The sequence below is a fragment of the Chiroxiphia lanceolata genome, chromosome 14 (genome assembly GCF_009829145.1).
Source record: "Chiroxiphia lanceolata isolate bChiLan1 chromosome 14, bChiLan1.pri, whole genome shotgun sequence".
In the NCBI taxonomy this organism is placed as follows: Eukaryota; Metazoa; Chordata; class Aves; order Passeriformes; family Pipridae; genus Chiroxiphia; species Chiroxiphia lanceolata.
The window spans coordinates 11,452,429-11,464,464 of NC_045650.1; the positions used below are offsets into that span (position 1 = coordinate 11,452,429).

The following is a 12,036-nucleotide window of genomic DNA, read 5'->3' on the forward strand; positions in this document are numbered from 1 at the left end:
TCAGAGTTCAAGCACCTAAAGTAGCAACAATTAAGTCTTTATTACCTTCCCAATCACTTTTATGTTTGTCACTCTCAAGTAATTCTGTTGAATTTTCCTTCTTTTCTGGAGTTGCAGGAACACATGCTCCATTTTCCAGCTGTTCCACCTAATGAAGTGCAGTAAGATCTTTTAATTAAAGAATCACGCACAAAGATTGTATTTAATACACATGAACTTTTATGAATACTCAAAACATAGACACAAAACCTCCACCCTGTAATTTACCAACACTGTGGTTAATGTACTACTCCAGTTAAGAACTAGACTTGTAGAAATAGACTTAAGCCTCTTTAAAAATGACAGCTAGCTTTTCAAACAACAGGAATGTTTTTACAAATGAAGCATAACCCCCAGCTTTTTGGCTAAATAACGAAAACCAAAACTTCCACTTTCTTCAGTTTCCATGATACTGAAGTTTTCCGAGGCTTTTTTTGGTTGGTTGGTTGGTGCAAATAGGTGGTTTCCCTTCCTCCAACACAAGAAGTAAATGAACATGGATAAGAAAGAAAAAATTTAAAACTATTTAAATACTAGTTAAAATTCCCATTATTTCCTTCTGCTGAGCGATTCTTTTCAGGAAAACACTTACCTGGAGGGGTTGCTGATTCTTGTTGGTAAAGCCTTTCTGTTTCCGAGGGTTTATGGCAATCCTGTGCCTGGCTGCTGAGGTGTCCAGGCAGCCCAGGGGACTGGCAGGGGTGGTGAAGTCAACAGGAAGGAAGCTGCTGCCTCGTGAGATGGAGACCCCCAGAGTGGCAGGGGAGGAAGGACTGATGGGCCTGGAGGAAGCTCCAGAAGGTGTCTGTAAAAGACAAACACAATGCTCTACATTCTGCTTGGCTTCCCTACAACTCTGGAACAGTTTCCTCCTGCTACCCCTTCCATTTCAGAAGTCTGAAATGGCTGTGTTTCGGGGCATAAAACCTCTTTTTAAAATACTTGCCTAAAGTCGTCTTTGCACAGAGATTACTCAGTTCTGTGTGTTCAGCTGTATGTTACACAGAGTGAGAAACACCTGTCTCTTGCTTTCCCACAGTAAGAGCCTCAGCTTGTCTCCTTCCCATTTCTTATCTGAAAACCCGTTTGCAGTACATGCACACACCAGCAGGAGACACTGGTGCCGTTTGTATAGCTGCATTCCCGTATCAGTAATGTGACAGTACAGGAACACAGTAATAAAAAAAAGTACAGAAACCACCAAAAGTAGCATGGATGCTTGTTCCTCTTTATCTCTAAGAAATTTGTTATAGCCACTTTCTCTTTTAATATCCACTTTCAGGAGAATCAAATGCTTCTGTCCAACAAGTATCCCAGAACCATCTTCCAGACAGGGATGTGGATCTCAGCCTTGCAGCAATGCTGCTCTGGGGAACTAAAGAGCAGTAACCTTAGATTAGGCTATCAAAATAAAGGGTTTACACAAGTGTTCATAGAAAACCCCCTAAACATGCAGTTTGACTGGTTTTGCTACTGTTTTGAAACGTGGACCAAACTTTTTGGAACATCTGCAAAATGTCACAGATGTGCCAAACAAGCTTCATTCATAAAGCAAGGTGACACACAGCCATTGCACTGAGCCTGGCATTCAGATTTTAGTTTTGTTTCGGCTTGGGATATAAAACAGCATTTAAAACATGTACGCTGATGAAGTTTAGAGATAATGAAAATATCTTTCCATCCGATCTACAGAAATTGTCAAGGTACATTTTTTGTGTGTTTAAGGTAGCTAAAATTTTTGTTGTGTAACTTTGCAGATTCATACTTCGTCAAAGAACTGACTATGCTGTTCAAACAAACCACTTACCACTAGATTTCTGCCTGACTTTATTTCTTATTCAAAACTCAAAGAGGCACATTTTCAGTATTGCTTGCCTCACTCTGGAGTGCTAAAGAATTGTTTCCTGGGATACACTGTACCCAGAATAAATTTTAAAAAGTAAAATGATTGTACTGGCTCCATACAGACACCACACATGCTGTCTCAGGAAAGTTTATTAACAGGAAAAGTAGCTATTTACCTGTTCATCTTCACTGTCTGTGCCGCCTAAACTCAAAGAGCTATGACGCTGAACAGGGTTGGAGGACTGTGGGATAAAATGAGGAAGAGGGTAAGTCAAGGGAAGTATCACACTGAATTATCTGGGGCTGGATATCCAGTGCTAATTATGAGAAAACACAAGAGGAAAGATAAAGGAAGGGTCACTGAGTTCCTGCCTTACACAGTAGCTTTCATTTCTTCATTGGGATCAAACAAAGTAGCGGAGCTTTCTCCTGCTATGAGATTTGCCATGAAGGTTGACCACATGAGGCAACATATTTTATACAATTATTTTGGCTTATTGTTTTAAAATCTTCAAATTTACAAGTGCTCACCTGTTCTCTGAAGTCCAAAATCATTCATTTGCTAATTATGTAGGTCACAACTGTCTCAGTATTGGTCTACACAAAAGCATGGAACATTTTACCCAGAAAGGGTATTTGTAAGGTCACTTTCTAGATATCCCTCAGAGTGACAAGTCCACAATCCACCTATTAATTTTTTCTGGTTCTGACTGATCCATACCATCACAATTTATCACAAGCAAGCAAAAAGGTCTTCCCCTTCTCCAGGCAGATTTTCTCTTTTCTGTACAGGTGGTCATCAAGGTGACGTGACAATTATACCTTGTTTGGTGAATCTGTCAGAACTTCATGAAGGGTTGAAATTTCAGGAGGGCTTCTAGGTAAACCATCATCCTCAGAAACAGCACCTGCATCTTCCAGTTTCTTTCCAGTTATAACAAGAGGAGGTGATCCAAGTCTGACATTCTGCTGCAGCTGAAGCTGTGGTTGAAATTTAGAATACAGACTTTCAATGGCATTATTTATAGGGAACATTTTGGACACTTTTAATGCAGTTGCTCCTATTAACAGCAAGAATGACAACAGCAGCCAGGAACAGCTTTGTTTGCAAAGGGATATGGGGATTCTTTTCCAAGATTGCATAAAAGAATGCTCTGGCAGACCCTGAACCAAGAAAAATAAAACAAAGTCTGCAAACTCACAAGCAGCCAGATGTTCCCTCAAACTAAAAATGTTCAGATTTCAGGAAACACCATTACTAAAATTCTTGGCTTAAGTCTGTCAGCCATGTCAAAGCTGGAATAGAAACAAGGTCTGAACAGAAACTTTGTCCTTCAACTGAAAACATCTCTACAGAATATTCCAAGATAAACATGTAGACTTGTGGTTTTTTCCACTTCTTTGCTTATTAAACCATATTGGGAAATTCTAGGCCTAATTCTGTGTTTTCTTGCAAGATATGTATTCATTTACATCTCTGTAAAATAGATCTAAATAGCTGCAATTCTTATTCGACAAGATTAATATGCAATGTAATTCCTCAAGATCTAACAGCCACACAGGGTAGCACAATGTCACCCTTTAATGCACCAGTCCTCCAGTTCAAACAGATTTCTAGCCCTTATTGCAATATATGGCAACACAAGACATACAACACACCTGTGCACTTAATGGGAAGGAAAAGGCAGAAAGTCAATTTGCTTTGGTGTATTTGCACAACTTCCTATGTTAGATTTATTAAATTTGTTACATGCAGACAGCAAAGCTGTGTGGGGGAAACTCTGAATTTACAGTCTGTCTTCTAGTGGTAGAAGTTAATTTAGATTGCTAAGAAAGTAACAGCTTTTATTAGCGCTTGGCTTTTATTCTGACATGAGTCAAGCTCACAGAAAAAGGCTGTCTCTTACAGCTACAAAAATAGTGCTGGCAGTATTACATTACCTTGCAGGATGATGGATGGATGAGGAGAGGGCACAGTGGACTGGAGATGGTATGAAAAGAGCTTTTTTCCCCCACAACAAAGTTCTGTCATATATAAACATGATTTCTCCTGCTACTCCTATTGTTGTACAAAAAATGTCTTGGACTATTTTGCAGTCTTATGGATGAACAAGCCCCTCCATGCATCTTCAATTACTTACCATGTGATGCAATTGTGTTTGCAACATGAAGCTCACACTGAGCAAAAGAAGAATTTCAATGGCCTTTGGCTCCTTTATCAACTATTTGTATTTGACCCCTGGAAAAACCTTAAACTTTTATCTCAGTGTTCCAAGCTGGGCAGTTACTTAAATGCATTTAATATAACCAACAGTTCATAAGGGAGCTGTCAAGGAGGGTTCAGTATAGCCTGGGAAGAAGGAAATGATCTAGCAGAATACAGTATCCTTTGCTGGCAAAGACCAGAAGAATAATCATATAAATAAAGCTGTCACAGCACCCTGACATATCCATCATCCCACAGACGTACACAGTCACTGGTGATAGCATGTACAGTGAAAACATCAGAGCCAGAATTGCCAAAAAAAATAACATAAATAATATTTAAAGTATAACAGCGTAAGGGACAGTCTATAGTATAAATAAATGGCCTTAACCCAAAAGCAGTAGCTATGAAGTAAAGAACATAAATCCCACTGAAAGAGGACACGTTCAATAAGGAAAGTTTCCAAGAGTCCATGAACTGGATTCATGTCACTCCAACACTGTGAGATCTGGGCAAGGCTGAAAGCACCAGCACTGCTCAAAGATGCAGCTTCCAAGAGGCAGAATAGATCCAAAAGTAGTAAATCTGCCTTTGGACACTTTAGTCAGCAAAATCTTAAGGCACACAGCAAAGGAATCAAGAAACAGAGTTTCCTAGGAGACAGTTCACACAAAGCAGCACACGAATGAGAGGATGATGTTCTCACCTGCAAAGTTTTCACTCTTCCAGGTATGTTTTCCCGAGACAACACATCACCTGCCACATTTCCTGGTGCAGATTCAAAAATGAAGACACTGTCATGGGACAAGGCTTTGTTTCCCATGCTTCCTTTGGGCCTGGGAAGGAAGGAGGGAAGAGTGGTCAGTGCACTGGGTACCTTCCCCACACTATTTCACCAGGGCAGAAGGATCATAAAGAGTTCCAGTGCAGGATGCATCTCACTTACTTCAGATTTGTGCATGTTAGTTGTTTAAGGTAGTCACTGCTAGCTTCTTTTATACTCAGAAGGGAGGGGAAACACTTTTGAGGATGATGATTGAATGCAGATGTCTGTTTTCAGACTACTCAGCATCTGCATTGAACACAGATCAGTCTGTGTGAACTAGAGAGGGAGCCCAGGGTGATTAGTCTGATGGGATTTAGGTGGATGCACACCACCCTGAGAAATGTCTACAGTGCAGAAGGGGGCAACAGAAATCCCCTGCCCTCCTTGGCTGGCAATGGGCCAAGCATGAGACATTCAGGATACAACCTTTGCATCCTGGTGTGTGTCATACCTGCCAAAGATAGGGGGTTATTTTTCTGCATCTCGCAAATGTGGGCAGAAAATTAAATTTTGTTACATTAACAAACTTGACTCAAATCCTCTCATGTCCAGTAATAAAACCAGTTGTGTTCACCTGTATCTGGAACATCCCCAGATCCCAAACATATTAAAAAATATAGGTGGGACAAATGTCCATGTCCATATTTACACACCCATCTGTGGCCAAGTTAAAGTACCCAGGTAAGATATTCCTGCTCTGTTTCTGTGCTCACTGGGTGTTCAGCCCAGTGAAGCAAAGTTGAGTTCCCACAACAACTGTTAACTGAGTTGTAACAGGTGAGATTGATTTGGTTTGAGCTATTAAGTTGGGCAGGGAAAATTTTACCCTTGGCTGGCACAACAAGGAAGACTTCATATCATTTATTCACCAAGTTCCACCATCATAGGCAAGCACTGTCTGTACATTACTTTGTTCAGAAGACCATAAGGATGGCCTCTACCAGGATTTCATCCTAGCTTTTAACTAATATTCTCTCATCGTAGGCCATGAGATCACTAACTCAAGTTACAAGAATTCCTTGGCTCAGGAAATGCTCACTGGCTCTGGAAGTTTGATTCTGGGTAACACAGGATAATTAGGAACACAGCTCTGACAAGAAAAATCCAGGATGTCAAAACTCTTCTGCAAGAAAATCAAATATTTCTCTGTTATTTGCCCAACCACAGATTCTCTATTTAGAAGAAAGCCCTGAAGGACTGTGAGCTCTCATAAAGTAAATACACCATGCAAAAACACCCCAAAAATTACTCTTCTTCCTCCCACATCTCCCTTCTTTAAGTCTCCAGAGACATCTTCAGCTGCTTACTAACCCTCCTGTTGCCACAAAGGTATAGTCAATCAGTTTACAGTTATATCGAGTCTCACAGTAGGGCAAAATAATTTTGCTCCATGTTTACATTGTGTCAAAGGCAATCTGAGCTCTTTCTCTCACAGCACAGGTCAGAGTTTGTGCTTCCTTCCATTATAAGTGATGGTTAATGTCTGTGTTAGTCTACAGGACAGCAGTCCTACACGCAAGCAAGGCACTTGCCTTACTTCATGATTAAGTTAATGAAGCCATCCCATCCTTTTGTGTGCTTGCTTTTATAGTCCTTTTCAGCATGAAAGATACTCCATATGGGCAAGACATAATTTTACTGCATTCGGAAAAACAGTCATGTAACTTTTATTTACTGTAATGTATAATCATTATTACTTAGCATATTCTATTTACTGCAAAGAGTGTATGTGCATTAGGATGTGTTAACCTTTCCAGTCGGGGATTTCCTCACTTTCTTCACTTGGAATTCCTTGGCAATCGCAGCTAAGGTTTCCTTGTTCTTTAGACTGCCAGTTCAAGACCTGTTTCTTTTTTCCTCTCTCTGCATGTGTATCATATGTGTTTGCAAGAGAATGACTGTATTTTCTTCTGGCATTCACAGAAAGAGCATTAGATTAAACATAGAATTAACTGCAGCTTTAGTACAGATGAGTCGCTTATGTGCAAATCTGCATTCCTGTGTAATTCCAGGCAGTGTATTTATATTTGCATTGACGCTAAAGATGCACTACCTAAAGCCCAGATCTTTTAACCACTGTATCTCCACAGTGATTTCCCCATACAAATGCTCGATTCATTCATGTGCATCAACATTTGAGCTGCCATGACTAAGGAAATGATGGGACTCTGCAGGCAGCAGGAAAGCAGCTCCTAAACCCATTGTGGCCTGTGCTGTCTTCCCTTTCTTGTTGCTGCAACCCCACTCCTTTTATTAGTGTTTGAAGCAGAGGGATGAAAAGTGGTGGTAATTGGTGAGTGATCTCTCCTTGTCTGTATCTTGACCCACAAGCCTTTAACTATATTTTCTCTTCCATGTCCAGCTGAGGAGGAGGGTGACAGAGCAGCTTTGGTGGGCACCTGATTTTAAAACAATGCTTAAAAAAAAAAGAAAGAAAAAAAGAAAACCAGTGCTTCTGCCTCAAGCACAAGCAAAGAGCAGCATTGTTCTAGAACTGGGTTTTATAGTCTGCATGCCAGAAATTGCAAAGCTCAGGGTCCTGCTATAAACCCTCCACAAGCTGTATTTCCACTGGCTTTCAGGATCAGGTTTTCCATAGGATTACATGGTTCAGTCTCTTTAGGTACTTATAAAGTGTGCTTATGCCATGCACAGTCTGGACATGACAGGGTTTTTCAGTAGCATAAACATATCCCTAAGTTTTTTCGATAGTCCATCTAATCCTATCTCTAAGGGAAAAAAGCAGAAGGGTTTTACTCATTTCCTGATCTCTGATCTTGCAAAACAGTTCATAATCACTGGAGGATAGCACTGAGGTAAACAGCAATTGGACTTGAAATATTTGGTTAAGGGTAAGAGAAAGAGTTTGCACCGACTGTGCCTCTGGAGCAGACAGCTGCCTCCTATGGGCTGATGGGGTAAGCTCAGCTGTCTCTAAACTTTTTGGACTGGGCTGAGTCACTCTAATTCCCCCTACCCCAAGAGACTGGTTGTGTGGTCACTTACTCTGTTGCTGTTATGCTAACAAACAAAACAAAGAGATTGTTGTTTCGTTCCCAGATCATTTTCATGATACAGTTGCATAAACAAAACCGAATGAGTGAGGAAAGGTGGGGCAAGGAGGAGCCAGCACCCATGAGAAAGTAACATCTGTAAGTTTTCCACCAGAAGAAATGCAGTGTCCAGCTCCACCCAATGCCCTATTTGATGATACAAAGCATCTGGCAGCAGTGCTGATTTCAGTCATGTCCCACTCTAGTCAACTGTTCATGCCCTCTACCAGTGTCACATCCATCCAGTGCTCCCTCCAACAAGACACTGCAAACCATTGGACATGGCCAGTGTTTTGTCACACTTTGTTAGCCTGCAGCTCCACAACCCGAGGTGTAGAGTAATCCAAAGAGAGGCCTGGTTTAGTGGCTAACAGGGGAAGATGAGGAGGGTGGAGGAGCTGGAAAACAGCCAAATTTACAGGTTACCCGATACTGTTCCATGACACACCTGGCAAGAGACACAACCATGCTCAGAGGGTTATCCCAGCCCAGATTCAGTCAGAGATTTGCAATGTAAGTGTTGTGTAGTTTGGTGGTCTAACATCAGTGAAGCAGTGTTAGCAGTGCAAGCTGATAGCTTGTACAACACCGACTGAAAAAAGGACAAGGGTTTGAACTAACATCACTCAGGGTCTGAGAACTGCTCTGGACACACCTTATGGACTTGTAAACCTCACTCACATGCCCAGACCTCCAGGGGTGGTGACACAAAACCAGGGGCCTTCAATCATTTTCTATGCCTAAATGGCTAGGTAAGAAAGTTAAAGAAGCAATCACATGCTGATAATATACCAGAAATACTTCTTTCTCTTTACTGCAGCCATGATAGAGGGCACTGATGCTAAAAAAGCAACTCCACACGTGTTCTCTGTATTAACACTACTCAAACATCATCCTCTTGTAAAGCTGCTGCTGATCAGGCCTTCCAAGACAGATTTCAAACACTAAAACCAATCAAAACAATCTGGGCTATCTGTAGTTGTAGACTAAGAGGCTGGATCACCCCCGCCCCTGGCTGCCCTCCCCCTCCTCTCCAGTCTGACTTTTCAAGCACTAGCAAAGAAAGAGGAAATTCCTGGAATTCCTTCATCAGCATTAGGGCTTGTTTTGCACAAACTTGGACAGAGGTTGCTCCTAAGGGGCCAACTCATGCTTTCATCCCACTGCTGTGAGAGGCCTGCTTTTATTTATTTATTTTCCTTCCTTGCCAGCTTACCCAGACTCCTTCGGTGAATGAAGTGCAGTAGCGTTGAGCACAGCGATGCTGACATCGCTGCTGGACTGGCAAGGTTTTAAATTACTTTCCCCCCTGGGAGGTGGAGGCTCTTTCCTTTTCTTCTTGGAAAAGAAGTTCTTGAAAGTCTGAAATTTGGATTTTTTCTTTCCTGCAAGATGAGAAAAATGAAAATTTATGAAAGTTGGTGATATCGCTTAGCTTGGAGAATGTTATCTCTTAAATTCCGGAGCAAGCCTTAAAGCTAAGGCAGCCCATTCAGTTTTAGTCAGCTCCTTTTAAATTATTCAGTGCTAGAGTCCAGTGAAAGGTGAAGCTGCAGTTCTTACATCTGCTGCCTCTAAAGCAACACTGGCATTAAGCTGACAATAGTGGTGCCTACTTAGGTTCTAGTTTATGCAAAAATACCCCTTATATAGAGAATGTATCTACCTACAACTGAACACCAATCATAATTGCTGTATTTTTAATAAAAAATTGCTGTCAATGTCTTTAACTCTTAACGTTCTTTACTTAGCTTTGTTTAGTTCTGCTTTCTCTTTACTCAGTGCAGTAAGGAGACAACACCTGTAGGACATTCAAATTTGGCAAAAAGATTGAAACTGGCAAAATAATTTATAAACTCTAAAACAAAAATATCTGTTTCCACATTAAACCACTGTCCCAGAATAAAAGCAAGTCCTTCAAGGACAATGGAGCAAACTTAAATTAAGACATTGCCCTGCAGGACACGAAAGTCCCAAACACAGAAGCACTAAGAACACAAATAGAAAACTGTTAATCTGGTTTCAAATTTTCCATTGTCTAAACAAAAATAACAAAATAAACCATATGAAGCTTCACTGACATTTCCTTTTTAGTAATCTAAGATACTTTAACATTCTTAAGTCTGCTTTCTTTCAGCACACAAGTACTGCATTTTGTCACTGACCCTTACATTGAGGGGTCACTTTGGAGTGGTTTGGGCCAAACTATTGTACTAAGACCCCCGTGATTGACTAAAATACATAGGCAGAGCAATAACATCATTGCAGATCTGAGCCAAGTTCTTCGTTCAATAATACTTTACAGCAGTTGGCATAATAAATGCCCACAGCTGGAGGATTCCTTCATAAGCAAGGCATTATTTCAACACAATTATTGTCTTCTCCCAGTAATGATTTAGTCGCCGATGCTCTGTCTCAGCGTGTGCCCTGTACGTGGAGGGACCTCTGCCAATGGGCCTTATCTGGGCTGAAACTGTGCCACTGCACAGCTGCATCAGACAGTGGCCACTTTGAGAAATAAACAATGATACTGAGGTCTACTCACCCTGTCTCCTCCCTGCTCTCCAGACCAGTGCCAGCACCACACATCAGAACATGCAGGACACTGTTGCACTGTCCAGCGTGGACTGGCGACACGGCAGAGCAGCAGCAGCCAGCAAAGACCTGCACGTTGCTTTCCAAGGGACGTGGGCTGTCTCTGAGACCAAACTATCTTTCAAACTATCTGGAGCAAACCTGTCACTGGAATCCCACTCATCTGAATAACAATGGAATGTGTCACTCTTACAGAGGGTTTGTCAGTGGAAGGTCCTTCCATCTTCCATGGTTGCTCATCAGTGAATGAGACAGTCACAGAAAACATACAGGTCATATTGCCTGGATCAGACTACAGAGCTGATCTCAAGGCTTTTGGATTTGTTAAGGCTCTCATGGGGCTCAGTGAGCTCCACGCTGCACCCATAGCAAGAGAAGAGAGGTCACACAGCAAGAATAGGCCACAGAGCCTCTCAAAGAAAACAAGTATGTTGAGGGTGCTTTAGAGAGTCTTCAGAAACACCTCCTGACCATTCCTGTCTTTCATATCAGGAATTAAGACAATGTGCATGGTATTCTTCCAGGAAACTTGTCAAAGCTGATCTGGTTTATTTTAGATAGGCAAAACAAAAGTTGAAAAAGTTTCATGAAAGCAGTTCCCCAAAACTATCTATTCAGCCATGTCTGCTAACACAGTCCAATGACTCAAAGAACAAAATGGCAAACTTTGATACAGGCAAAGAGCTCTGCAACTCAAAAGCTGTCTAAATGAGAAACAAGGACATTGTCACGTACATTGGTCAGATGACAGTGGTACAGACAGAAAGCAAGTTGGATTTTAGTGCAAGTATTACTGAGCTTAATTAGGTGCCGGTATTTCCAGAGACCCAGAGGAGTGTTAACAAAGCAAACCAAAAAACCACAACACAATAACAAAAAAGAAGTGAATCCATGGACATTTAAGAGAAACAGACATAAGTCTTACCACAAAGGCTAACATTGCCAAACACTACTCCAAATACTTGTCTAGATCAGAAGTGGTGCTAACTTTAAAGTGGAGCTCATGGAAAGGATTTGCAAAAACTGCCAAGGAGCAAACCTCAGCTGGCATGGGACAAGGTTTGGGTATCATTGTGCAACAGAGAGTCCTCTGATGCAGACACATCAGTTGCTTCAGTGCCTTCTCTAAGCCTCTAATTTATGTAATGTGCAGGGTACATCCCCTCCAGCAATAACTCCTCTTCAACCACGCTCTGCTCAGCCCCAAGCCTTCAGCTGTCTCGGATGAGTCAGAAATCAGTAAGTTTCCCTGGAGTTCCAGAGACTGGCACTTGCTATATTATTACATTAAAAAAAAAGATAAAATCACTACTAGACACTTAGTGCTGGATGGAAACTGTGGGGCTGCTCTGTGTGAGAGCATTTGGCACAAAAGGCATGGTTCAGAAGGACAGTACCCATATTTGCTTCCTGCTGTGAACAGCTGTGCACTGGTTTTGCACACCATTAAAAGGATGCTACATTTAAGTAAC

At 41.5% G+C, this 12,036-nt stretch overlaps 1 protein-coding gene across 1 annotated transcript in view; it reads right to left on the reverse strand.

Moving 5' to 3' along the window:
* KIAA1210 (KIAA1210 ortholog) overlaps nt 1-12,036 on the reverse strand; it is a 39,727-nt gene that overhangs the window by 9,872 nt on the left and 17,819 nt on the right. The window contains exons 3-8 of the mRNA XM_032702361.1: nt 9,186-9,354; nt 4,797-4,926; nt 2,707-2,865; nt 2,061-2,126; nt 632-844; nt 46-148 (exon numbers count right to left, since the gene is read on the reverse strand). Of these exons, the coding sequence (XP_032558252.1) occupies nt 46-148; nt 632-844; nt 2,061-2,126; nt 2,707-2,865; nt 4,797-4,926; nt 9,186-9,354 (840 nt within the window). The remainder of the gene's footprint in view (nt 1-45; nt 149-631; nt 845-2,060; nt 2,127-2,706; nt 2,866-4,796; nt 4,927-9,185; nt 9,355-12,036) is intronic.